General features: G+C 36.2%; 6 protein-coding genes across 9 annotated transcripts; 3 read left to right on the plus strand and 3 right to left on the minus strand.

Moving 5' to 3' along the window:
* Nucleotides 1–633: 633 nt before the first annotated feature.
* LOC111804500 (microtubule-associated protein 70-1) lies at nucleotides 634–6243 on the minus strand. The gene is made up of 11 exons (XM_023689340.2): nucleotides 5528–6243; nucleotides 5356–5441; nucleotides 4077–4142; nucleotides 3825–3995; nucleotides 3551–3721; nucleotides 3281–3436; nucleotides 3028–3174; nucleotides 2863–2934; nucleotides 2243–2779; nucleotides 1946–2136; nucleotides 634–1171 (listed from the first exon to the last, which is right to left on the minus strand). The coding sequence occupies exons 1-11, from the start codon at nucleotides 5790–5792 to the stop codon at nucleotides 1132–1134; spliced, it is 1902 nt and encodes a 633-aa protein (XP_023545108.1). The 5' UTR covers nucleotides 5793–6243; the 3' UTR covers nucleotides 634–1131.
* A 4111-nt stretch (nucleotides 6244–10354) lies between these two features.
* On the plus strand, nucleotides 10355–10840 carry LOC111805831 (S-protein homolog 1-like). The gene has a single exon (XM_023691075.2). The coding sequence runs from the start codon at nucleotides 10355–10357 to the stop codon at nucleotides 10838–10840; it is 486 nt and encodes a 161-aa protein (XP_023546843.2).
* A 1712-nt stretch (nucleotides 10841–12552) lies between these two features.
* LOC111805884 (S-protein homolog 74-like) lies at nucleotides 12553–12966 on the plus strand. The gene has a single exon (XM_023691171.2). It carries the CDS (start codon nucleotides 12553–12555, stop codon nucleotides 12964–12966), a length of 414 nt encoding a protein of 137 aa, XP_023546939.2.
* A 1517-nt stretch (nucleotides 12967–14483) lies between these two features.
* Nucleotides 14484–17675, minus strand: LOC111781982 (adagio protein 3-like). Its single transcript, XM_023662737.2, has 2 exons — nucleotides 17352–17675; nucleotides 14484–16476 (listed from the first exon to the last, which is right to left on the minus strand). The coding sequence occupies exons 1-2, from the start codon at nucleotides 17627–17629 to the stop codon at nucleotides 14871–14873; spliced, it is 1884 nt and encodes a 627-aa protein (XP_023518505.2). The 5' UTR covers nucleotides 17630–17675; the 3' UTR covers nucleotides 14484–14870.
* A 1465-nt stretch (nucleotides 17676–19140) lies between these two features.
* LOC111808712 (uncharacterized) lies at nucleotides 19141–20663 on the minus strand. Its single transcript, XM_023694860.2, has 3 exons — nucleotides 20247–20663; nucleotides 20032–20167; nucleotides 19141–19887 (listed from the first exon to the last, which is right to left on the minus strand). The coding sequence occupies exons 1-3, from the start codon at nucleotides 20592–20594 to the stop codon at nucleotides 19727–19729; spliced, it is 645 nt and encodes a 214-aa protein (XP_023550628.2). The 5' UTR covers nucleotides 20595–20663; the 3' UTR covers nucleotides 19141–19726.
* A 1395-nt stretch (nucleotides 20664–22058) lies between these two features.
* On the plus strand, nucleotides 22059–25069 carry LOC111778326 (Sec14p-like phosphatidylinositol transfer family protein). 4 transcript variants are annotated; one of them, XM_023658080.2, is made up of 7 exons: nucleotides 22059–22231; nucleotides 22446–22554; nucleotides 22629–22884; nucleotides 23658–23694; nucleotides 23900–24017; nucleotides 24154–24264; nucleotides 24850–25069. In XM_023658080.2, the coding sequence occupies exons 2-7, from the start codon at nucleotides 22489–22491 to the stop codon at nucleotides 24985–24987; spliced, it is 726 nt and encodes a 241-aa protein (XP_023513848.1). In that variant the 5' UTR covers nucleotides 22059–22231; nucleotides 22446–22488; the 3' UTR covers nucleotides 24988–25069. The 4 variants fall into 4 exon arrangements, with proteins under 4 accessions (XP_023513848.1, XP_086984570.1, XP_023513865.1 ...); XM_023658097.2 differs by having other exon boundaries at nucleotides 22063–22184; XM_087128444.1 differs by lacking the exon at nucleotides 22446–22554.
* The last annotated feature ends 666 nt before the right edge of the window (nucleotides 25070–25735 follow it).

A 25735-nucleotide genomic window follows, 5' to 3' on the forward strand; every position in this document is an offset into this window, starting at 1 on the left:
AAAAATTAAATATCAAATAGAATAAAATGTTTGAAGTAGATCATAAGAACGATCCATGTGGGAGTTCTTATTTTATGGTTGTTTTTTAAACAGACAATCAATTGATCTGTCAGAAACTTGTTTATGGCATCGTGGTGGACACTTATTACCTTGGAAATGGTGTTCCTGTTGTGTTTTTTTATGACGAATAATCCAGAAATTGAGATTTGGTTTACTTTATGAGTTTTGACCGACTCATCTCATCATCTCTCTCTCTCTCTCTCTCTCTCTTTCATGTTGCTCTTCTTTTGGGGGTAAAGCCTGTCTTCCCTTCTTTGAGTATGTAACTTGAGTGTAAAATTTCTTGGGGAAAGACATTCTGTGAGAAGGGTTGCAAGATGGATTGGTAAAGATTAGGGTACTCTTCTTTTTCTACAATTTGCAATAGAATATGATCGGCCTTCAATTGAACAAGTACGAGTATGTACGAGTGCGTAAGTGACTAGGGGAATCTGCATTTTTAAAGAGTAAGAATACTTGTTTTTAAAGACGAAAAGACAATCCTGTCAAAAGTATCTAACCCATTCTAGGAGTGAAGAAAAAGTATAAAAAGTACTGAACTCTGCAGAAGAAAAGGAGTATAAAAGAAAAGAGTTTGGTGTAATAAGAAGAATATATTAACAATACCTGAATCAACAACACACTCATTGCAGATTACATCATATATCAACTGAATATGACAATAGAAAGAAACAAAAATAAAAATTCCAATCAGTAGGGAGACTACCTATACAAATCCACACAACCATTGGCTCACTCAAAAACAAACCTGACAGAAGGTGGTTAGCCAACAAGTCAACTATTCTTCCTTTTTAACTCTTTCTTTCTCCCCTTCTTTGCTGATCTCTAAACACAGGGATGACAATCCTAAGTCAGATGCATTACCAATTACCTCTCTTCGTGCAACGTCGTCTTTCCAAGTCTTTCCTCTTACTATATTGCCAACAATTTAACGAACACAGGGTCATCGGCATGCGGGTTACACTACTATGATCAATCATGTGGAAGAAAATTAAATATAGAGTAAAAAGGAACAAAGATCATAAACTATGTGGAAACGCTTGGTTGCACAAATTCAGATTCAGTTTCTTGTTATTGAGTGCTGCGATTCAACCCACCGCGTCCAACATTCCTAGAAAATATGAAAGATGTCAGTCAACTTTTCATGAGATGTTAATGTATTGTAAGAAAACAGTCTGAATCTAATAAGGAAAGCTTTATGAAGTAGTCGCAAGTGCAAATAAACATCAGGGCAGTAGGTGGGGTTAACACAGATCAACAAATGATAAGAATTCTCACAAGTCTTCTAACAATGACATTTTTGTTTCTTTCTTTTGCTCAAATAGTCATATCACAGATTAAGAAGATTAAAACGTCGACGTGTTCAAGGTAATCGTGTTTCGAAATGCCTTGCTCAAGTGGTGAGGAAACAGTCTACAGTCCATGATCTCGAACCTCAATAAGAGCACCATAATACATGTGTCCATATACACATCTTCAAGGACATAAAAGAAAAGGACATCTTAACAAAGAAACTGAACACATGGAATTTAATACAATTGCCTATTTTCTAATCAATTCAATCCAAATATCTCGTGCAGTTCCTATCAAATATTTGCTGTGTATTCCCAACATTTAATCCCAGTACATGCAACATATTAACTTGACACTAATTAAGTGGCAGAAATATGATGAAATTACATAAATTAGGGAGCATATCATAATAAGCTCTCTTTAAATTACAGAGATTGGCATCTTCTCCCGCCCCACCTCCCACCCCAAAATAATAAAATCATATCAGAGATATGCAATCATAATAGTCATTGCGTACACAACACTAGTTTTCTGATAATAACAGCATTGATTGATTACTAGTTTTGTACATGACAGAAATCTGAATTAATACCTTCCGGGATGCAGTTGTGCTGCACTAACGGGGCCCTTGGTGCTGCCACCAAATCGCTTTGCCTTGTTCTCCTGCACTTTCTCCACACGCATAGCTGCTACCTCCTTCTCCATGGCAGCCACTTCCCTTCTCATCTTCTTTGCCTCAACCTCCATTGCTTTGGTCAGTGTCTCTACCTTCTTTGCTAACATCTGAAAAACATTGAGCACCAAAACCAGAAAAGAAGTTAACATCTATGAGACTCACATATACAGAAAAAGTTACATAAACGTGAGCAAGCTTGTGCAGAATATCAACCTCAATGGCGTCATCCTTGTCTTTAAGGATTTGATCTTTCTCATGACCGCCTTTTCTCAAAGCTATAACCTCCTTCTGAAGTAAATCGTACAACGTACCCGGAACACTGTCTTCACTCTCAAGTGTGGGAGACTCATTTCCCTTTTCATCAGGATTACTTTTCCAATCATTATTTACTTCACTGTCCTTGCTTGCATCACAGGACTGATTGAATGAATAACTGGGTAGAAGTCTATTTAAGGACACCTTTCCTCGGTCCAATGACCTCGTGCCTCCATCAAATGATTTTGACGTACCTTTAGCATGTTTCAACACTGTGCTACTGCTTGAGGACAAAGGTCTATACTGAGAACCTGGTGTCTTTTTCGATAAAAATCCATTGGAAGTTAATTTTGAAATGTTGTCAACTCCACCCAAAGATTGCCGACGAGAGGGGCCATTGCTTATACTTCTCCCTTCAGGAGTACTCCGATTGTTACTGCCAGAAGACCCTCTCAAGCTCTCTTCAAGCACTCTAAGTCGCAGCTGATACTTCTCCTGGAAAACAGTAGCAGAGAGGTCTTTAGTTTCTAGCAACTGTTAACCATGTACACAATGACAGCGAGAAAAGAATAGATTACTTTCAATAGAGCTTCAGACTTTGCAGTTCGTTCCATTATAGCAAGTTTATCACGAAGTTGCTGCATTTCTCCCTGAAAATAGAGGTAATGGCACAACAACATACAGGCAACAGATAAGCCCAGAGCACAATATTGGATGCAAAAGAGTTGTGGAACTCAATTTACCTGCAAAAATCTTCGTTCTTCAAGCCACTGTTTTACAGGCATAACCTTATCATTTGCATCTTTCCATTCATTTGCTACTACAACAGCCACTCTGTTGGCTGTTACCTTTGCACGAGCCAACTCTCTATCAAGAGTTTTCCTTTCCTCCTGAAGAACACATAAAGAAACCTCAACAATTTTGGTAATGCACTAGAAGATTCAAATTAGTACATGTCAAGTAAAAGACACTGATTCAAATACTTCGGCACATTACATTCATCTCTTGAACTTTGCGCTGGTAATCCCTCACAGCATTTGCTGCAGCACCACCAGCAAGAACAGCCTCCTCCAGCTCCCTCACAGTTTGCGTTAATTTTTCAACCTCCGCAACTTTCTGTCTGTGCATCTTGTCCAAGATTTTATTTTCTTCCTAAAACAGATCAGTAAACCTATAAATTTCTCCCCATTATGAAGCTTAAAAAATGATGATGGACGAAATGGCTTACATGCTCAGATGTTATGCATCATGCATCAGAAACATTACCTGGCAAATCTCTATCTGTTTCATCAACTCCTGATTTTTATTCTGTAAATCATCCACCATAGAGGCCTTGGCCAGGGCACTTTGAACAGTCCTCTCAGCATCAACCAAAGCTGCTTCCTTTGATTTGGTAAGACGATCCAATGCTTTATTGTCATCTTGAAGCTTAGCAATCTGGAAATCAACCAAGAAAACAAACACATATAAACTCACAGTAATTTTCTTTCCGTGCGGTTTGTGTTTTAGTAATTATTGTGGCATATGTAATAAATAGTACCTCCTGTCGTGCAAGCTTGAGCTCAGCCTCCAAAGGTGCAAGAATGGCTTCAATTGGAGGCATGTCATCATCCTTTTGAGCAGCATGTACTCTCCTAAGAGTAGCTTCAGCAGCAAATTGAGCTGCCATTGAAGCCTTCTTCTCATCATTGATTTTCTTTATTTCAAGATTCTGCAAAATATTACACCATAAATTACATGATATCAACCAAAAGGTGTAAAGAAGGTTAAAGAAAAAAGGTTCAGTAAATACCTTGCTTTCAAGAAGAGATTCTGTCAATTTTAACTTCTCCTCAGCCTTTGATAGTTCTTCAGTCAGCTATATATAAATTAAACACCAAATCAATCATTTCCATAAATTACATTTCCCCAACTTTTATGCATAGAAAGGTAACAAATAAGCCACTCGGACAATATAAATGTTGCTTGAGAAGAACACATGAAAAGGAAAGCCAGTGGAGCCTTACTGTATAAAGCAAAGTAGAAAAGATAAACCCGAGTACCAAAAGTTCTAAGATCAAAGAGGTCTACATACACTCCATAGCCAACTTTAAAATGCTGATAGGAGATGAGAATACATACAAGTAAAACAGTATATTCGCATCAGTTTACAGGAAAACTCTTAGTTTCACAAGACCACAACACCTATAATTGAGAACATTTGAAATTCTATCATTTCTGAAGATGGGTTAACACCTAAAGCTGTGAACACTTGGAATTCAAAACAACCATTTAAGAGACCAAGATTGACTGAAATGTTACAAAAATAATTCTAAACAGGACTTAAAAAATAGATGTGTGATTAAACCTATGACATACATTGAAAGAAAATAAACGGTGAAATAATTTTCGCAATCGTTTTTCCAAAAGGAGAGGCTAATTCCAACCAGAATGAAAATGAACATGACATAAGAAATATGAAATTTTCACCATCCCCCAATATTAGTACAATGAAAAATAAGATTTGAGCATGAATGTAAACGGAAAATCTTCATGCTGCACTCAAATTAGCCAAATACAAGGACTCAAGGATCACACGTTATTCAACTGGTCTGTTCTAAAGGGAAAGATTAGGAAATCATAAGTATCTTTCCAGAATGCTTGGTTCAAGAAATTTGGGACAAGGGCTACTTCTCCCACTTAGGCTTGATGGAGCTTAACGATCCACCTTGTCAAGGAAACTGGCAGATGAAAAATGGGAACTACCCACCATTCAGTACCGAGGGAATGCCCACAAAATGGAAATAAGAACAATTAGGGGATTTTAATTGAGAAGTTCAGATCTCAACAATACAAAAAGCAAACCCAACAACTTGTAGAAAAATGCTCCAGCCTAGATTCTGTAAACTCAGCAGATAATTTTGGCAGTTTCCAATAATAAAGGGTGTTGTATTCACTGTCAAATCCCATCCTATCTCACAGAAGAAAAAACTTTCAAGTAATTTCTTCAATCCCTTTAAGCTAATCGACAAGAATCGCACAATTAACAGCATAAAGATGTCCCAAAAACAATAAAATGATCAAACATTAACCTCTTCAACTGCCTTCTCTCTAAGTCGCTCAGACAACTTTAATGCCTTGATCTTCGCCTGAGCTTCCCCGAGCTCTCGATCCTTATCTGCGAACAAGACAGAAAAACGAATCGAACACAAAACATTGAATAAAACGAGCTAAAAAAACAGCAGATCGAACCACATTTCGCACCTCGCACTTCATTCTCGAGGCGATTGAGCTCCAACTTCACCGGATCCGAGCCGGGAAACAAGTTAAAGAAGTCGTCGGCGTCCATACTCGGCCTAACCGACGTCCGGCGCCTCGACGAGCTCTTCCCCTCCTTGAAAGATCCCGACACCGTCAACGACGTTGGATTCGGTGCCGGAATGGGTGTCGGCGTAGCCTGAGAATCCACCGCTCGTCCATTACTAACCTCCGGCAAAAACCCACCTCCATCGCCAGAAATCTCCGCCATAACCTGATCTACCCGAATCTCTCCCCTCTTTCTTCACATTCAAATGCAAGCCCAGCCCAGGATCCACAAACTCTAGGGCTCCAAATCTCACAAAAGGTACATTACATTCACCACAAAAAATCAATAAACAGAAGAATAATAACAAAACTCAACAATACACACAGAAACAGAACTAAATACCCACTCAACTCAAGTATACAGAACAAAACCCAAGAGAGAGAGAGAGAGAGAGAGAGAAAGAGAGCAAGAAAATGGAAATGAGAAATTGGGTTCGTTAAGGAGAACTGAACTCTCTGCGTGTGTGTGTGTGTCTCTCTCCAAGAGGGGTATAAATGAAGTCTAGAGAGAGAAAGAGGGAAATGGGGGCTCTGGTTTCTCTGGGTCAGTGTTTCTCTCTCTAGAAATCTGGGAGGGTGTGTCAGTATGTGTGGGGGAAGCCTGTTAGAGAGAGAAAAAGACAGATAGAAAGAGAGAGTGATTATTATTTGATTATCTAAACAATTAACTTTTCATTTAATTTAATTTAATTAGATTAATAATAAAGAGATTAAATAATTTATAATTTTGAAAATACAGGTCTTGTTTGCAGGCGCTTTGCTGTTAAGTCAGGGAGAGAATACAAAGGTTTATTTTTAAAAAAATTAATTTTCTTAAAACAATAAATAAAAATTTAAAGATTTGAACCCCGAGAGCTCTCCGATATTAGCATGGTAGTTTTTGAACTTGTTCAATCGCGATTTTTTCCTTTTGACTCGACTTAGGGTTCGTGGTTAGTAACAAAATTTTTCATATAGCTTGTCACGAGATCCATCTTGAACTTTTGGGTCATTGGGATATACTAGCTCAACCAGCCTTCTAACACGCTTCCTCCACCCATAGGTGAAGTCACGTGACAAATCATGTAGTGTTGTTCTCGGCAATACGCTTGGGCAGCGCACAAAACAATACTATCCTGATCTCGGAGTGTCCTATATCATGAACTAAGTGAGTTATACCTAGTCAAACCCTTTCGAGGTCCAACCTGCTTTGGAAATGCAAACTCTGGCCTTGACCGAATGCATAAAGTGTTTGACTAGCAAACGATTGTGTTTTATACAGGATTTCTCGTTACTCATGTCAATATTCTTGCTTATTATATCTATAGATGTTATCATGAAAAACTTTTCTCGGTTGAGAAAACGTCTAGCTATTGATACTTAAAAAAGCTTTTCTTTGGTGCATCACTTGACTCTTCATACATGTTCGATGGCACGGATCTAGACTAGTGGGTCATGACGCTTGAATTAATTTATTAAATAATAATAAAAGGTAATAACCAAAATTACTATTTTTTAAAAGCTAAAATAACCAAAATTAAGCGGCGGATGCCAGCTGGACCAATTAAGCGCAGCTCAGCTCGGCTCTTTCACGTTCCTTCCACTTGGCCGTCTTTCCCAATTTTCTAATGGATTAATCAATTTTTATTTTGTTCAATATTTAATATTTTGTTCAAATTAGTATTTTTTTTTAATGTATAAATAACTTTCTATTTTCCAAAAAAAAAAAAAAAAAATCTAAAAATAAATAAAATATTACATTACCATTCAAATAATTAAGGAGGATTTTATTAAATTATATTTAATTTTAATTTAATATCTAACATGATATTATCCGTGACAGCCTTACGATTTTAAAACACGTCTACTAGAGAGAGAATTTCACACCATTATAACGAATACTTCGTTCATCTCTCCAACCGATATGGGATCTTATAATCCACCCTCCTTGAGAACCTAATATCTTGGCTCATCGCCCAGTGCCTAACTTTGATACTATTTGTATCAATTCAAGCCACCATTGTCTGCTTTAGCCCATTACATATCTCACGATTTTAAAAACGCGTCTTCGTTATTCTCTTCAACTAATGCGAGATCTCACACGATAAACTTCAAACAATTTAGAAAAGCAATTTTGAGAATCGAATCGCCAACTAATATTGTCTCGTAGATTTTGAACATTACATAAGAAAGTGTTTGGTAGTTGACACGTGGAATTTGAGGCCCCTATATACCCTTTATTTTTCCTTTATATATTTATTTTGAAAAAGACATTTCTTTTATTTAATTATTTTCTCTCTTTTGAAAAAATGATTTTGTTTATGTATTTGTCTCATTTGTCTCTTTTTTTCCCCATATGTAACAAGCACTTTATAAAAAAGCAAAAAAGTTAAATAAATAAATAAATAATAATAATTTTGTGTTTAAAATAAAGTAGCTCAAATATTATTTTTATTTTTAATATATATATTTTTAAAAAGTTTTGGATGAAAAAGAAAATGGTGGGTGTAGATAGAGTTGCCATTTTGGTGTAAGAGATAAAAACTATTTTTAAACCCTAAAGTTCTTTTTGTTTGTTTATTCCTTTACGAACCCTAATTTTGTCCCTTTCAAACCTAGTTCTTAATTGTCGTTCACATGCATGTTTCAATCACGAGAAGTTGTGTCTAATTTTGGAGATGTAACGTCTTTGTACGTGAAAAGAGGAAGTTCAATTAGGTTGACTATGTTTGATTTACGGCTAATAAAGACCGACTAGAACTTAGTTAAAATTTAAAAGATTGCATGTACTGACAGACGTTAGATAATTAACTGCATTAGCACACCATTTGTGATCTCTTGAAGCTCCACGCACCATTCAAAAACGAAACAAACTCAATAAATTAAGACATTTTCTCGTCATTTTTAGCAAACCTTAAATTCCTCAAACAACCCATTAATCCATCTCTCACACACAAACGTATAAATGGACATACACCCACCTTTCTTCAATCACCATCAACAATGGCATCGCATAAGCTCGTGTTCTTGATTGGACTCTTGCTTATTGCCTTGTTCGACACGTCGATGGCCAAAGGCAAGTTTAGTAAGAATAGAAACCAAGACATAATCCCTAAACGACCATATTCACCACCAAGGACACCCCTGATTCAATTTCGTAAATATCAAATCGAGATTCATAATGACTTGAGAATGTTTATATTGGACAGTCGTTGTTACTCGAAAGATGATGATTTAGGGTTGCATATATTGTTCCCGGACGACCAACAAAACTGGACGTTTCGAGCTAATTTTATCGAGACGACCAAATTCATCTGCAGATTGGAGTGGCAATATGGGGAGCTGATATTTGATTCTTTTGTGAGTGATAATAATTTCTTGAACCGCCATTGTGGGAACTCAGTGTGTGGTTGGAGTGCAAGGCAAGATGGAGTTTATTTGACCAATGAAGTTGGTCAATATGTTTTTTATGATTATTGGGATATGTTGTTGTAATATAAATATTTCTCGCTCTTACGTGTAATTAAATTGTTAATAAATCGACGTGTAATAATGGTCAATACAAAGTTTCATATATTTTTTATTTTTCTAATAGTTTTCGACCTTATTAATAACTCCGAGTAGAAAGAACATGAATAATCAAATATTCTACTAATATATCTATTGGAACATGAATGAAGGTACATGAACACGTGCTAGCTAAATAAGAAAAATAAATTTAATTAAATTTCTAGATATTAGATTCTCGTGCACAATTGATATCGTCCATTCCCAGCTTGGTTATTAACTCATTAAACATTGAGTTGTGAAGTTTTTTTTTAGTACACGTAACTGATTCAAACTATCCATATCTCTAATTTCTCTTCGATAAAAATGTTGATCCATTTCAATATGTTTGTCATAACCTGCCGGATAAGATAATGTGCAACATTGATCTTATAACTTCGACCACACGACTTCAACGGTAGTTATAAATACTTTGAATAAATCTAATGAAGGTGGAAAATCCATAGCTATGAAGACCGCTTCCAATAGATTTGGTCACAGACGAAAAATTGACAGCTATGAAAGTTTCAAATAAATTTGTTCAAAGGTGGAAGATTAGTAACTCAGAAGGCTTCAAATAAATTTGTTCAAGCCCGAAGATTAAGAGTAAATTATTTTACTTATCTTTCTTATTAATTTCCCACGTGCTTTTTATAATTAAATAAAAAATAAATAAAAAACAAACCTTGAGTACCGTGACAAAATGTAGAAACCTCTCCCTATTAGACGCATAATAGTCAAGAAATGAAAGCTTAAAAAGAACGGTATCTTGATGAATACCGTAAGACTGACAACAATATACAATGAGACAAAACAGACACTAGACCCTGATGCATGCATGCAGTATCTTATCAAAACCAACTAAATCTAAAAATAAATAAATAAAATAAAATCACATATATTAAATAACAATTATAATTATCATTAACGTGATTCCTTCAATAAGAATAATAAATAAATTTAAAAAAAAAAAACCTTTTTTTGGGTAAGATAATAGCGATTTTAAAGCAAATTAAACAGAAAATATTAGGAACTAAATTAAATTATGAAGAACATAATTTAAAGGTGCAGTGTGGAGACAACCTGCGATGACCATGAATTCAAAACATGTCCAATATTAGCGTTTCTCCAACAACCTGGGGGCTTCTCCGACAGCCAATTTAAACCCAGAAGAGGCTCAGAGAATTAGCCAAAAACACAATGGGGGGGCAGGGGCTCATGCGACGGCTACCACTCCTCCTCCTCCTCCTCCTCCACCTGGTGTCCTTGACGATGTCGGTGGCCTCGAAAAAGAAGGCAGAAACAGGGCCCGAGCAGCCAGATCCGAACCAACCTGCCATAGCCCTACGCAAGTTTGATGTTCATATACGCAATGGGCTGCGAATGTACTTGTTGGACAGCCATTGCTGCTCCAAAGACGACGATTTGGGGGTGCATGTTGTATACCCAGACGATGAACAAAGCTGGTCGTTCAGAGGGAACTGGCTTGGATCCACCAATTTTCATTGCAAGTTGGAGTGGGCTTATGGGTTCGTGGAATTTGATGCTTTTGCTGATGATCTAAACTTTGTGACCAGCTTTTGTGGGGATTCTTCGTGTGTTTGGACTGCAAAACAAGATGGGGTTTATTTGGCCGACCAAAATGGTCAACTTGTTTTTAAGGATCATTGGGAAATGCTTCCATGATCAAAAATATTACATGTTTGATGTTTGATGTCATGGTCATGTTTGAATAATTTTATTTTTATTTTTTTATTCTTATAGTGTATGAATGTATGATTCATTGCTGAAATTATGTTTACATCTGTTTAAGGTTAATTTGCTGTAAAATATATTGTAAGGAGATATAACTATTTATCGAATTCTTCCTACTTGAATTGTCTGTTATCAATGTCATTGTTGTTGCTGGTTGTTTTTTTTTTTGCTTGCTTATAACATTGCTTTTGTAAAAGTTTTTCGTTTTCTAAAAATATTTTTCAAGAGCGAGATCGGTGGCTTGAACGTACTCGTCCGTTCACTAAAATTAAGCCTTTTCGTGAATCCAATGGCACGAGAATTATTTGTTGGAGATGGTGAGATTTGTTTTTTAGTACTTAATAATAATTTAAATTATTTTATTTACCATATAACATTATTCATTATATGAAAAATCTAACGTTAGTTATTATCGTAATCTTAAACGGCATATAATCCATTTGCAGTAAAATTATGTTTAAGAAATAGCTGAGACAGTCTACTATATATGGATAAAATTTGGTGCTTATGTTGATGACACTGTTGATATTAGCCATTTTGTAGTTGTTACAAATGATTTGATCCAACTTATTCACAGAGACATGTGAGTGGAGGTATCTATATAATGAGGATATATAAGATTGAGACACGGAATATTTAGTCTTGTAATGAATCTGTTAATTAAAAATACTATTATTTCACAAGATCATCATATGTGACTCGATCTCAATCTTGATTGACGAACTTTTGTCTTTAACGAATTTTACTTTGATTTGCATGAGTGAGAATGACTTTTGCAGTCAATTTAATAAACCTACCATTTTCGAGATTTGACCTAACGGGTCCAAGAAAAATAAATTTATTGAGATGAAATTCAATCTTAGCGTTTAGGGTTTAGGGTTTTAGGGTTTTAGGACTTTAGGGCTTTAGGGCTTTAGGGTTTAGGGTTTTAGGGTTTAGGGTTTAGGGTTTAGGGTTTAGGAGAGTAAATGAGCAGTTTCTTTAAGGGTTGATTTCAAGATTTTAACAATGAGTCCGTCCTCTCACAGACATAAGAGGGACTATGGTTGGATCATAAACTAATTATTCATGAGAGAATCAAGGGTACTTAAGGTACCAAATGTAATAATAGGGGTAAAATAGACTTTTGATCCAACTTGTGAATAATATAATCGTCCTTTGTTTCTTAGCTAGTCCCTCCTGTTCTCCCGTCAATTTTGCACAAACCCCTATCGTAGAAGCTATATGCACCGCCGTGAGGAATTGCACGAAAAAAAATGTGCCTATATATTGATTATGTATGAGATGCTATAGCACGACACATGATTATGAATGTAAGTTTCTAAAAACTTTTAATGGTTTATATTTTGTATTGCAAGTGTTTGGTCCTTATTTAGAATGTACAAACTTCCCATGCTGACTTTCTCAACAAAAAAACATTAGGTTTCCCCTTACATTTCTCAACAAAAGCAACTATTTTGAGCCTTTTCCATGTCAAGAACTTCATGTGTATATACACACACAAATCACAAGAACATGAACTCGTTATCCATCAGACATCAAAAGATAACCAAATAATAGCACTTACTCCTTCGAGTTCAATCAGACAAAAACTAAACCCTATGGATCGACTTGTATTATTATGGCTCGGCCTCTTACTTATGATGTCCTGTCCAACGACAGGTGCAAGTGAAGAACAACAACAACAACAGGAAAGATCTCTTCTTGATATCCCCAAATTTCGTGTCGAAATTCGCAACGGGTTGCAAATGTATATATTGGATAGCCATTGCTTTTCTAAAGACGACGATTTGGGATTACACATACTCTTTCCAGACGATCAACAAAGTTGGTCGTTTAGAGACAATATATGGGGAAGAACATTATTCCATTGTAGATTGGAATGGGAAAGAGGGTTTAAGGAATTTGATGCATTCTTTGTTGATGAGGTTTTCTTTGATGAGTACTGTTCCAACTTTAGGTGCATTTGGATCGCTAAACAAGATGGGATTTATATGTTGAATAAAGCTGGTCAAGAGGTCTTCTATCATCGTTGGAAATTGCTTAGGTTGCCGTGAAGTGAACAGGGTTTGGCTTGGTCTGTGGCTTGGTGTGTGGCGTCCCCATCATCCTAGCTTACATTTTCAAAGTGCTGTTTTTTAATCTTCTCACCTGACAACGAGTGACCCGAGAAGATACAAATCATAACATAACGTTGAGCTATTTCAATGTTATTTATTTATTTATTATGTATCTTAATCAAATTCAATAAGAAATCTATTTATTTATTTCATTTATTCCATGACTGGACTATTCACTCTATTAATAATCGAGTCGTTGTTCTTCCTTCTTCCTTTACCTTCGTAGTAACCGACATTGCCCATGCTTTCCATGTCCACGTTCATGTTTGAGAGCATGTAAACTAGGGGTTGATATCATCACCACAGGGGTGAAAAAACCAGCATATTGTATATCTAAGTGATATGAGGCAAACATGAATCTTATTGTAATGGCTTAAGCCTATCGATGTGGGATCTCACAATCCACTCCCTTTTGGGGCCTAATCCACTCCCTTTTGGGGCCTAACGTCCTCTCTGGTACTCATTCTCTTGTCCAATTGATGTGAGACCCTCCAATCCACCCGTGTCTACCCTTCTTCAGAGCTCATACACCACCTCATGTCTACCCTTCTTCAGAGCTCATACACCACCTCGTGTCTACCCCTCTTTAGAGCTCAATCTCCTCGGGCACATCGCTTGGTGTTTGATTTTGATACCATTTGTAATAAATGACCCAAGGCTGGGCCTTCCTTTTCAGCGAGGTCCTTTTTTGACCGTTTATAATGGCTCAAGCCCACCACTGTTGATAATGTCTTTTTTGGGCCTTCCTTTTCAGCAAGGTCTTTTTTGACCATTTCTAATGGCCAAGCCTACCACTAACGGTTTGACCAAAAACGTGCTAAGAAAGGTTTCCACACTCTTATAAAGATATAAGAATGCTTCATTCTCCTCTCCAACCGAGGTAGGGTCTCACAATCAATTAAATTTTGTGCTTCTCATTTTACTCATTAGTTGCAATAGTACATAGCATTCCTTACATAATTGCTTGTAGCATTGTTTCTAATGAGTTGATGCTTTAAAATTGCATCGCAAATATACTCACGCATGATTTATGACCAACTCAAGTTACACTAAGAGAAATCAAGTTGCATACGAGTTGACGTTCATATGTATTATTAATTTAGCCTAAAAGAATTAATATCAAAATTATCATTTGGTACAGAGTAAGGTAAATTTGGTTCAATCTTTGCAAGAGTTGATAGACTAGGAAAACTCACAAAGATCCCTTCTTCCATTGAATTTCTTGGTAAGGTTTTTGATTTGAAGTCAGTGAAGAACAGCCAAACTATATAGGTAAGCCAATCAAGTATGCTTAGTGGAGTCTTCCCTTTCAAAACAAATCTCCATCCTTTTTCCAATCCGATAACACAAATACTTGAATCGTTCGAACCTATCTTCGAAGCTAATCAGGGTAAAAAAAAGAAGAGAAAAAATGCAAGAATACACATTTATAGCAAACAAACAAACTTGGCATCTTGACACCCAGCAAATTGGAGATCAAAATTGTCATTTCCAGTAATACATGTCTAAACAAAAATGGAGGTCCTGTTTGTCAAATAAGAAACCCCAAATCAAGAGAAAACATGTACATCTACACAGGAAGTGCTGCACAATACAAAGTAGACACATGGCCACTTAGAAGTAAATTACAGAACCAAAAAGAAAGGTAAGAAAAAGTGGAAAAACGCAACCTATATTACATTTTTATAAATATATACAGAAGACCAAAATTTAAACACGAATAAAATCATAATGCAGCAAGGAACTGGGAAATTTTTGTTCTTACAGTAGCTACGAGGAGTCTCAACTGGTTCGTTTGATGCAACTTTTCCTTTGGGGTTGGCTGCAAGATTAAAATAGAATCAAAGATCTGAATCTTGCCCACTAGCTAAGCAGAGTTCGTGCAATTCATTGAGTAACCATTCTTCCCCGGTGTGGCCGCCCAATACCAAAACTCTTGTTCCTCCAACCACACAAGTACTGTGTCCCCAAGCAAATTTTGGTGGTTGTCCAGGAACATTGAGAATCCTCCATGATGGTTTCTCCTCGGATGGATCCAAAAGGAACAGTTGAGAAGGCGAATGTAACCCGGCGATCGAGCCTCCAAAAATGATAATCCTTCCACAGGGCATGCTGACTGCTACATGATCGAGTCTTGGTGGAGGAACTACAGCACTCTGGCCGCCTATGCCAGTGAATGCACTGCACTCAAGTTGCCTCCACCGGGGTTTTTCCTCTTCTAAATCTATGGTGTACGCCTCTCCCGATCGTAAGCGTAGGTGTCCGCTCTTGGCAAGTCCACCAAACATTAGAATCTTTGTCCGACCATAAACTGACAGAGAATGTCCCAATCTAGATGGGGGAGTCCCGGATGTGGGAATCTCTCTCCAGGTTGGCTTGTCTGTTGTTAGATCCAACAAGTATGTGTCACTGAGAAGCACCCCGGCATCTGTGCATCCACCTGAAACAACCAGTTTAGAACCTTCGATCATACAGGAGCTATGCCAGGATCTAGGCAATGGAGGAGCTCCACCAGAGATTTCTTTCCACGTTGGTTGCTGAGCATCCAAATCGAGTACAAACACGTCGTTGAGCAATCCTTGACTGCCGCATCCACCAAAAACAACTAACCAAGAACCATTCAAACATGATAAAGTGTGGCCCCAACGTCCAGGCGGGGAGGATTTCACGCTTACTCTTCGCCACTCTGGATTTGCAGCATCAAGATTGAGAACAAAGGTATCATCCATGGGCTGCATATTGACTCCTTCCCCACCAAATAATACAAGTCGATTACCTGCTGCACAAGCACTAAAGTTGCAACGTAAAGGCTCCACAGCTCCCCTAACTGTCAGTTTTCTCCAACATACAGCTTCAAGAGTTGTAAGTTCCCTGGCCAAGCGCCCCCAACCAAGTTTATCTGTCATTTGTTCCAATGTTCCAGTCACTTCTCTTCCCCATGCATTCTGACATACCATCTTCCTTAAATGTTCGTTCTTCGTCAATTGACGAATCCTTCGGCACACTGATCCAACAGATGCAACATCTCGTGGCGTCAAGCGTGATAAAATGTTATGGGCTAAGACTTCATCTGAAAGCTGTAGTATCCCACAGATTTTTTTATGCTGACCAAATGGTGATTGATCAATCAGATGAGCACTTTTGCCTGATAGATCATATTTTATTGCACAAGTTTCTTTGAAAACGGGATATGACAACCGATTAAGGTCTATCTTTGTCTCAGAAAACACTTGAATTCCTATAATGTGTGTTACAGTACCATCATCATCATGTATCGGTGCAAGCCGTAACCTATTCACCATAGGAGTGCCATCCTTTCTGAAATTGAGGAGTTCACCTTGGAATTCAACGCCTTCCTCAAGACATCTTCTGATTTCAGAAACAACCACTGGATCTACCAAAGGGTGGCGCCTTTGTGCATGAGTATCTCTATATTGTAAGAACCGACTGAAACAAAAGTACCCATATGAGTTTATGAAATTCTTACACACAAGAACAATTACAAAACCATGGAAATAAACTAAACTGTACAAAGACAAGATCATACGAAGAGAGAAAGAAGTTTCAAGTAAATCACCGCTGATAAACTTAAACCAGAATCATTTGACAGTATATAACTATGGACTCAATTGGATAAAGTCATGCTGTTGGAATGAAACTAAAAGGCAACTTCATCAGGACTTCAATGTGAATTACGGAAATCAAATGGTAACTACCCCCACCGTCCCACCAAGAAAAAGAGCACAACAATGATAGAAAATTATCAGAGTCACCATAATTTTCCACAGAGCCACCGACTTTTTGAGAAAAATAAACAAGGAAATCAAAATGTACTTTCACTTTCTTCTCCTCTATCTTTCTTAACAGGATGCCGACCAGAATTTAGACTCAAACCAATCAAATGTGCTTCTTTATCATGTAGTAACTTGTGTAAGGATAGGAATTCAAACAATCATTCATTTGCTAAAAGGATCGACCAGCACAAAAAAGCCACCCTTAACAAGCATAGAACATTCGCAACAGGAAACATTAACAAAACTGGTTTCGGAAAGGATTCCCACTTGAAATTGATGCAAATCACAACTCAAAAGGGGCACATATATTGTCTTCATTACAAACGATCAAAACCACAAAACTAATTGCCCCTGGATTAATTGAATTTCAAATCACCTTATCGAGCATCCAAAAGTTTCTTGTACCGAAAATTACATTATAAATCCATCCGGAAACCGAAATTACCACTGCCTTCTATACCAAACAAAGGAAGCCAAAAACATCCAGCAAAACAACAAAAATTATCGCGCAATTGAATCTCATCATACCAATTCTGGCCGAGGACCTCATCGGCGCGATATCCGGTACAGATCTCGAAGACTTTGTTGACGTAGATGATTGGGAAATCGGGCTCCAGAGCATCGGAGACCACGAAGGAAGTTGGCGTCATTGGGTAGAAGAACAGGCCTGGCTTCAATGGAAGTTCACTCACCTGCTCTTCTTCTTCTTCTTCATTTTCGAGCTGTTCATCGTCGTGCTTAGAGCATTTTAGCCTCTTGACGGAGCTCTGAACCTCCGGTTCATCATCGTTTTTCGCCATTGCCATTCGCCGCTTTCTTTCTTTCTTTCGTCAGAACCTGAAAATTGAAGTGATTGGACAGAGCATTTGAGATATTTATCTGCTCGATGGCGGTGAAGTAAAATGCCCATCTCCCATCTTAAAATTACGAATTTGCCACTACACCAAAATTTATAGAAAAATCCTTCCATACACTAAAAATAATATATCCGTTTTCAATAATGTGATTATTTTTTTTTTAATTTTCATTTTTGTTCAAAACTATCCCTAAATAAGTATTATGTTTCAACAAATCCTACATTGTATTGCTTTCCCGGGGATCCGTTCCCTAACAAAAGGCGACGCTCTCCAACATTCTTGTGAGATTCTTATCGAAATTAATGGTCATTATGGATTAGATGAAAAAATGTTGTGACATGAGAGACTCTAATTAGCCTTCAAGGAAATCGCTTTATCAGATATGGTCAATCCCTCAAATGTGGGTTGTTTTGGGCATGACTGACCCCATGGAGGTCGCCTTTCAGGCCCTTGGGTTGGCCTAGAGTCATGGATGACAACTGAGAGTCAACTTTTACAACTATGTGTGATCCTATGAAATCAATCGTCATACCTTAGGGACTCTTCTGAAATATAAATTAAAAAAAAGTGTAGAAATTGAAGGTCCTCAGAAAAACTATGAGGCAATTAAATTATAGAAATTATTGAAGAAAAACATTTAAAAAAACTGTTAAAAACATTTTATAAGTGAAGTAACTAAATTTATAACTTACTAAAAATTTGGTGTGTTAATTTAAAAAGGAAATGGCAGTTGAGTAATTAAGCGGAAAAAGAAGGGTGAAAGAAAAGAGCGAAAGTCCACGTTGGGGAGAGTGGGGAACACGCGTGGGATTGGATATTTGGAGTTCGAAAATATCTGGCGTTCAAGGGCGAATTAGAAATCGCCACGTCACCAAGAAAATCGTTGTCATAAAAGATATTTTTTTCGGGAAGAGGATTCTTTCTAGTATGCCTTGTGGTCCCCATCGTCAGCCGATCGACATGCGATGCTCATGCTCATGCATCCACCCATTGAAAAATTATTTATAATAAATAATAATAATAATAAATATTATTATTATTTCATCTTGACACACAAGTCCCCCTCCCCCATTTATCCCATCAATTTCATAATTACCACTTCAACGACTCCTTTTACCTTAACAATTCTAGGTTAAAAAAAGACTTATCGATGAACTTTCCCGAGTCCAAAACTGATATGAGATTGAAAATTTAAAGACTATAGGAGCCATATGCCCGATAAATCAAGTTCGACCCAAAGACGAGAATAGGCACAAATGATAAGAAATTGGTCCCATACGGGATGCCTAAAAACTCGACATTGTCAACTCTTAAAGAGTAGGCATGAGGTTATATATGTTTTTCTAAGTACTCAGCTGCTTCCTAATTTATTGCTAATAAAAGTGCTTCCTAATTTATTGCTAATAAAAGTGAACAAGTAGGTCTAGTTCATAGAATTTTTAAATTTATATCTAAATGATTTATGAATTTTAAAATTTGTTCCAAAATTACTCGTCCATATGAAATATGAATGCTCGCCAAATTTGGTGTTAATCGGACACTAGACGGATGATGCACGACACGGTATGACCGTTCACCAAAATTATGTCTATGCCTCAAAGATTGAAAATGGCTCAAAATGTACTATAGGGATATCATGATGTTAGCTCTCCACCACCCCTGGGCCCTATGAGCTACCCTATGGCACATACGTGTGTCACAGTGTGGGCGAGCGTACCGAGACGAGTGTCTCGGGCGACTTCTTTTGAAATGAGTTTTTCAAGTATAGTACCGAGTGGCACCGATGTGCCGATATTGCGCCCCAGCCTGTGTATTGGAGGTTGCTACATACACCTGCTATCCGACACGGTATCCGTAAATGACACGACATGGGCATGGGAGGGCCAATGCCTCGATAGAACCCAGATGAATGGATGTTCGGGAAGTCCCGATGAGATGAGCGACACACGGGCCCATTCTCGATGGCATGACCGAACGAGTTGTGATGGCCGACGACATCCCGAGACTCGAAATGACGCCAAGACATATGAACTATGTCGATGGGGATCAAGATGACAAGATAAGATGCGACGTTGCATTGAGAGACTTTGGCCCCGAGCAGAGGTAACGTCGAGCCGAATGACTTGGCCTAGTGTAAAGGAAAGTCGGATGTGTCGCAGACGATTGAACATGCACGCACAATCCTAACGAAATCATAAAATTGAAACCTGCCGAGAGGATTTGATAAGATTGAAGGTAAGAAAATTGAAGTAATGAAATGATATTCAATTAATTAACAGAATGATAGGTTGTAAGAACGAATGGTATGATATTAAGCTATGTAGGGAAGTTGAATGATTCCCAAGTGATACCCCTCTGAATGTATTCGATATTTGAGGGATCAAATGGGCCCTTGATTCTATCAATGGATTGAATCGTTGCTCTTGCTGGAAGAACACTTCTGGATGGATCAGATGAAGTCGCATAGCTCAAGCATGACGAGAATCCCTGTCCAATTTTACATCTCATTCTCAATTAAAATTTTTAATCTAACCTAAACCCTAAATTTAAAGAAACGAAGAAAAACCTTGAAGACGAGAACTTCAACGAGGTCGCCATCGAGCGCCGCGTGAACGATCAGCGCCTCGCCGGCAGCGCCCCGAGTGTAGGATTCCAGCAGCGCAATCTGTTCATTGTGGCCATACTCTTCATCTTCATCTTCTTCATCATCGTATCGGACTCTCCGCCGAGCAGCGCAATCGTTAGGGCGTTGGCGGCGGCGGCGAGCTCTGAAATTTAGAGAACCGTGGATTGTGAAAGAGAAAGAGAAAGAGATTTTGGTTGGAGTAGTGTTTAGGTCGCCGGAAAGTGGCCGGAGAACGGTGGGGAGAGAATCGGAGTGCAGGATTGGGGATGTTTGGAGGTGGTTCGCCATTTTGAAAGAAATGCGATGAGGGAGGAATTTCGACCTTTCGAGATAAGGTCAAGCTATCCGCCCTCTATTTTCCCTTTATTTTTTTTTTTTGTAAAATTAAATTATAAATTTAGCCGAAAACTTTACTATATAATAATTAGATAATTTGATATGAAATATTATATTGTATTATAAGGTTAGGTTAATTAATTCCATGTTAAGTTAGCTCTTACATTTATATTTCTTACCTAACCATTAACTCTTACATTTATATTTCTTACCTGACCATTAAAGTAATTGTAGGTATAAATTATAATATATGCATGTGGTCATAAGCCAATATTATTTTCACTATATAATAATAAATCACTTTTTTTTGCTTTATTTTCAAAAAAAAAAAAAATTAAATACTTATTAAATAAATACATAAATAAAATTGAAGAAAATTTCTCAAAGTATATTGTAAAAATAAAAATAAATTATAATATTCTCAATATCTACCAAAATTGGAGCCATAAATACAATAATAAATACTGAAGTCTTGATCTATCAGATAAGTACAATTATTACTGATATTATCTAATAAATTAAAAAAAAAAATCAATTTTAAAACCAGAAAAGTCTAGGTTTGAAATTGATAGTTCTATAATTTCAAATAGGAAATCTTGATATTAAGATCGTGGGGCTCGTTTATAATTATTACATGTGATTCTTTTTGAGTTGTTCGTAATTATAGTTCGGTCAAAAATCTGTTTTATATCTTGTAGCTTCAGTATCAATGATTCTCTAATAATTTTTTTTTTTAATGATTCAAGTCCCGAGGCCAATAAGAGGGTGAGATCCCAAATTTTACGTCTCGAAATAATGGAACTACTTATTCTCTAATAGCATATTTAAATTTTATGAAAATATATAATGTTACAATTATCGTCCTTCTCAGCTATTTTTTCTTTTAAAAAAAATAGATTTATTTAACGATTTGACTTTAACTCATCACAATATTGAAAATAATTTTTAATGTAAAATTTGAGAGAACATTAATATAATATTTGAAAATGAAATAAATATAAAACAAATAATAAATGCACATTTTAATTCATTTAATTAGTAAAGAAGAAAATATGTATTGACAATTGCTAAATGTCTTAGTTTACACGGCATTTAACATGTATGAGATTAATAAATATTTTCATTATATATATATATATATATATAAAAATCACTGATATAAATACTAAATTAAATACTTTTATTTTATTTTATTAATATAGTTATATTCTAAAAAATATTTATAGACATTTTGAATAATTCAACATTATTTTTAGACATTTTTTTTTTTGTAAAAAATGAATTTCAATTTTCCAATTTCTTCCATTTTAAAATATCAAAATAAAATAAAATAAAATAAAATAAAATAAAATAAAATAAAATAAAGTAAAATAAAATAAAATAATTTTCTGTTATTCTCTCTATATATATTATTCACACAGTTGCAAAAAGAGAACAGTAAATGAGAATCTTGGAGAAGAAAAAATGGCGATAGAGATGACTTTCGTAGACTCATAGTGACTACTGGTTTGCAAGTTTCTTCAACATTGAATTGCGTGAAAGGCACCCTCAAATCCATTTCCGAATATTTCGCAGCAAAATTCCAAACGGTTCATATCCATTCACTTCTGGCTCCACCATTAAATTCCATTTCATCCCTCCTAATTTCTTCTCTGATCTCCCTTTTTCTCTTTTTCCCTTTCCCGTTTCTTTGATTCTACTGTTTTAAATCCCTCCCAGATTTCTGATTTTGAAACCGATCGTACTAGTTTGGTGAAATTTTGGTTTCAGATTTTGATTTTAAGTTCGTTGTTTCTACTGTAGTTGAGGCCGATTACGGTGATTATCTTTGTGTTAGTTTTGGAAAATGGAGAATAGTCAGCGGATTTTGCAGATGAGGAGAGTAGTCGAGAAAAATGGGGTTTCCACGGAAGTAAGGGTTTCTGTGGGCTTGTTTCTTTTTGAGATTGGAATTTTTTGTTTGTTTATGTAATCTTTGTTTTGCAGAAGTATGGAGACCTGACGATGATGAGGTTTTTGATCGCGAGGTCGATGGATGTTGAGAAAGCAGCGAAGATGTTTGTACAATGGCAGAAATGGAGGGATACGATGGTTCCGAATGGGCGAATTGATGAATCTGAGATTGAAGATGAACTGGAAGCTAGGAAAATTTATTTGCAGGGTTTGTCACAGAATGGGCATTCTGTGATGATCGTTAAAGGGAGCAAGCATTTTCCTGCGAAGGATCAAGTTCAGTTCAAGAGTGAGTTCTCTCAACTCGGATTTTCAGTTTAATTGGAGTTTGTTTTGGGATCTGTTTTGAAATTGTTAGCCCGCCCTTTGAAATTAGTTTTATATTGATTCCATGAGGGTTGACCAGTTCCACTTCTTCACCATGATTGATTGATCTGTTCATTAATTAATATCTTAAAGAATAGATTGAATTGTACCATTCTACATCTTCGTTATAGATTGTTTTCTAAGATGGTTTTCATGAAAAATATTGGGAAAAGGCAAAATTAACGTTAGATGAAAATTGGATGATCAGAACTAAAATTTGGATCGTTACACCGTTCTAGGTCACCACCAGACCGTCCTATGTCTCATTCATGTTTGACATTCTATAAGATTTCCACTTCATATGTTATTATGAAGGACCAATTTTTCAATAAAATAAAATTGTTATTCCTCATCACATCACAAGATTGAGATTATGACTATGTGCAGAAATGAAATTAATCTCAAGTTTCAGAACACTTTCGGATTTTTTTTTTCTATCTTCAAAATTGAATTCCAGACGGCTCATCAAATTTTAGGCTAAAAGATCATGTGAATGTGGACCATACATGCCCCATTTGTGTGGGCACTTCCAGCTCTCTGTGTCAGTATGATTAAATATTGTAAGGTTACATTGCCTTCTTGAGCTTTTTTCTCTCCAACAGCGCAGGATTATGCATTTAAATGGAAAATGAGTTAAAGGCATCAAGTAATTGATATTATCTGATTCACTTGTTTTCATCTCTTATCTTTATGCAGAGTATGTGGTTTATGCCTTGGACAAGACAATTTCAAGGTGCCACTCAATCTGTACTAACTTCATGTGTGCAGAACTCTTGCAAATTATCTCTCTTTGTACTCACCATTTTCAACCATGTTAAACAAATTTCATATGCTTTCTTTGTCACTCTTGTGAACACTATGATTCCATATTGCTCAAACAATTGTATCTTGGCAAGTTCAAGTGATAGCGTGTTTAGTATTTCTGGTGTCTGTTACAGTGCTTTCCAAGGAAGAGAAATCGGGAATGAGAAGCTGATTGGCATTCTTGATTTGCAGCAGATTTCGTACAAGAACATCGACCCCCGTGGATTGATCACAGGCTTTCAGTTTTTGCAGGTAAACTATTGGTTTAAAAATACTTTTGATTCCTAAACTTTCACGAAAGTAACAATTTAGTTCATGACCTCTTTTTTGTTTCCTTCTTGTAACATAACCATTGCACGTTTTGATTCTTTTGGCTTCTCTAATGCAGGCCTATTATCCTGAACGTCTGGCAAAGTGCTACATCTTAAATATGCCACGGTTTTTTATCAGCGTGTGGAGGATGGTTTCTCGGTTCCTTGAGAAGGTGACACTCGAAAAGGTATGTGATCTCTATAACAACATTCCAGAAAAATTGACAAATGACTCGCTGCATCTGCCTTCAAATACTTGTTCCATAGATATCTTTTCCTCGAAATAATAAACAAAACACATAGCTGGTGATAATTAACAGCTGAAACAATGTGTTTAAAGTCGGGGACTAACACTAACCATTCTTTTAGTTGAACAACTATGAGGTGAGGAATTGAACGAGATGATAATTAGTATCTTATCTACTAGTTTTATCTACTCTGCTGTGCTTGGATTGGATTGACAGGCTTTTGAATAAACAGTGATTTAATATTAAGTGAGAGCATTAAGCTCTAAGTTCAAATCCCCACAGCTTTATTTCCTCCCTTCTGAATCAAATTAACATTGAAAATCACAAACAAAAGAGGGTTCGTAGAACATGTTAAATGGAGAATAAAGATAGAAAGTTGTTCTAATCTTTTCAATGTTAGTGATCATTGTGAGTATTGTATATGAACGTTAACTGCATGGTGCTAGAATCATTGTTATAAGAAGAAGCATGATTAATATCTATGGCGACATTTTGAATGTAATTGAATGAAACTAATGACTTCAGATTGTGATTGTGAGCAACGAAGAAGAAAGGAAAAGTATGATAGAGGAAATTGGAGAAGAAGTATTGCCGGCTGAGTATGGTGGAAAGGGAAAGCTTATTGCTCTTCAAGATGCTGTCCTTCCTCACTTGGATGGTTGATGATAGGCAATTGATTTCTATTGTATTGTTTCTCTCTCAAAAGCTCATTATATATAAGATATATAATGTTATTTAGCTTCAATGGAATTGTTGTGTAAGCTAATTCAGTACCTAAAGCTAGCATAGCTTTTGGTAAAATTTACATGAAATTCAAAAAAAAAAAAAAAAAAAAAAAAAAAAAAATTATAGGACTACTGAATGATGGACTACTAAAATACCCTTTTTAAGTCTATGATTATCCTTTACAAGATTTGCCGAGTCTTTTAGGGTCGTTTGGGGTACTGAGTTGAGTTATGAAATTTAGAGTTGATAAGTCTATGAAGTTAACAAGTCCATCTTAGGGGTGCTAAGAGTGTTGAGTTGTCCGGGTCTCCAAGTTGTTTAGTCGTTTGTGTTTGGAGTGCGTAGAGTTATGAAGTTTGAGTTATCTAGGTTAAACGTTGTTCTATTCCTATAAAAATAAAATAAAATAAGCAAAAAATCTTAAATCTAGATGTTGGTCTCTAAATGCTTGAACTCAAGTTCGGACTTGTCGATTAATAACTTTGTAATAAAGAAGAAGAAAGAAATTAGAAAGAAATTAGAAGAAAAAAACTTAAATTGTATTAATTACAATAATTAAACTCTTTATAATAGTTTTACATTTATTTTAATACATATTTTGTTTTTTATATAACAGATACCAAAATTTAATTTCAATTAAAAAGGATACTACAAAAAATTATCAAAGTTATTATCTATTAACTTT

The sequence above is a fragment of the Cucurbita pepo genome, chromosome 1 (genome assembly GCF_057944985.1).
Source record: "Cucurbita pepo subsp. pepo isolate OVF chromosome 1, ASM5794498v1, whole genome shotgun sequence".
NCBI classification, from domain to species: Eukaryota; Viridiplantae; Streptophyta; class Magnoliopsida; order Cucurbitales; family Cucurbitaceae; genus Cucurbita; species Cucurbita pepo.

Bases quoted from the DNA above. Each gene is read 5' to 3' on its own strand.
- LOC111804500 (XM_023689340.2), bottom strand. From the start codon at position 5,792: ATGGCGGAGATTTCTGGCGATGGAGGTGGGTTTTTGCCGGAGGTTAGT. The intron at 2,935-3,027 runs GTAAATTGAGTT...CTCTATTTTCAG, and splicing joins AAGAACGAAGATTTTTGCAG to GGAGAAATGCAGCAACTTCG. The intron at 1,172-1,945 runs GTATTAATTCAG...CATATTTTCTAG, and splicing joins GCACAACTGCATCCCGGAAG to GAATGTTGGACGCGGTGGGT.
- LOC111805831 (XM_023691075.2), top strand. From the start codon at position 10,355: ATGGGGGGGCAGGGGCTCATGCGACGGCTACCACTCCTCCTCCTCCTC.
- LOC111805884 (XM_023691171.2), top strand. From the start codon at position 12,553: ATGTCCTGTCCAACGACAGGTGCAAGTGAAGAACAACAACAACAACAG.
- LOC111781982 (XM_023662737.2), bottom strand. From the start codon at position 17,629: ATGGCAATGGCGAAAAACGATGATGAACCGGAGGTTCAGAGCTCCGTC. The intron at 16,477-17,351 runs GTATGATGAGAT...CTTTTGTTTCAG, and splicing joins GAGGTCCTCGGCCAGAATTG to TCGGTTCTTACAATATAGAG.
- LOC111808712 (XM_023694860.2), bottom strand. From the start codon at position 20,594: ATGGCGAACCACCTCCAAACATCCCCAATCCTGCACTCCGATTCTCTC. The intron at 20,168-20,246 runs GTTTTTCTTCGT...AAAATTGGACAG, and splicing joins TTGAAGTTCTCGTCTTCAAG to GGATTCTCGTCATGCTTGAG. The intron at 19,888-20,031 runs GTATCACTTGGG...TCCTCTCGGCAG, and splicing joins TATCGAATACATTCAGAGGG to GTTTCAATTTTATGATTTCG.
- LOC111778326 (XM_023658080.2), top strand. From the start codon at position 22,489: ATGGAGAATAGTCAGCGGATTTTGCAGATGAGGAGAGTAGTCGAGAAA. The intron at 22,885-23,657 runs GTGAGTTCTCTC...ATCTTTATGCAG, and splicing joins GGATCAAGTTCAGTTCAAGA to AGTATGTGGTTTATGCCTTG. The intron at 24,265-24,849 runs GTATGTGATCTC...TAATGACTTCAG, and splicing joins AGAAGGTGACACTCGAAAAG to ATTGTGATTGTGAGCAACGA.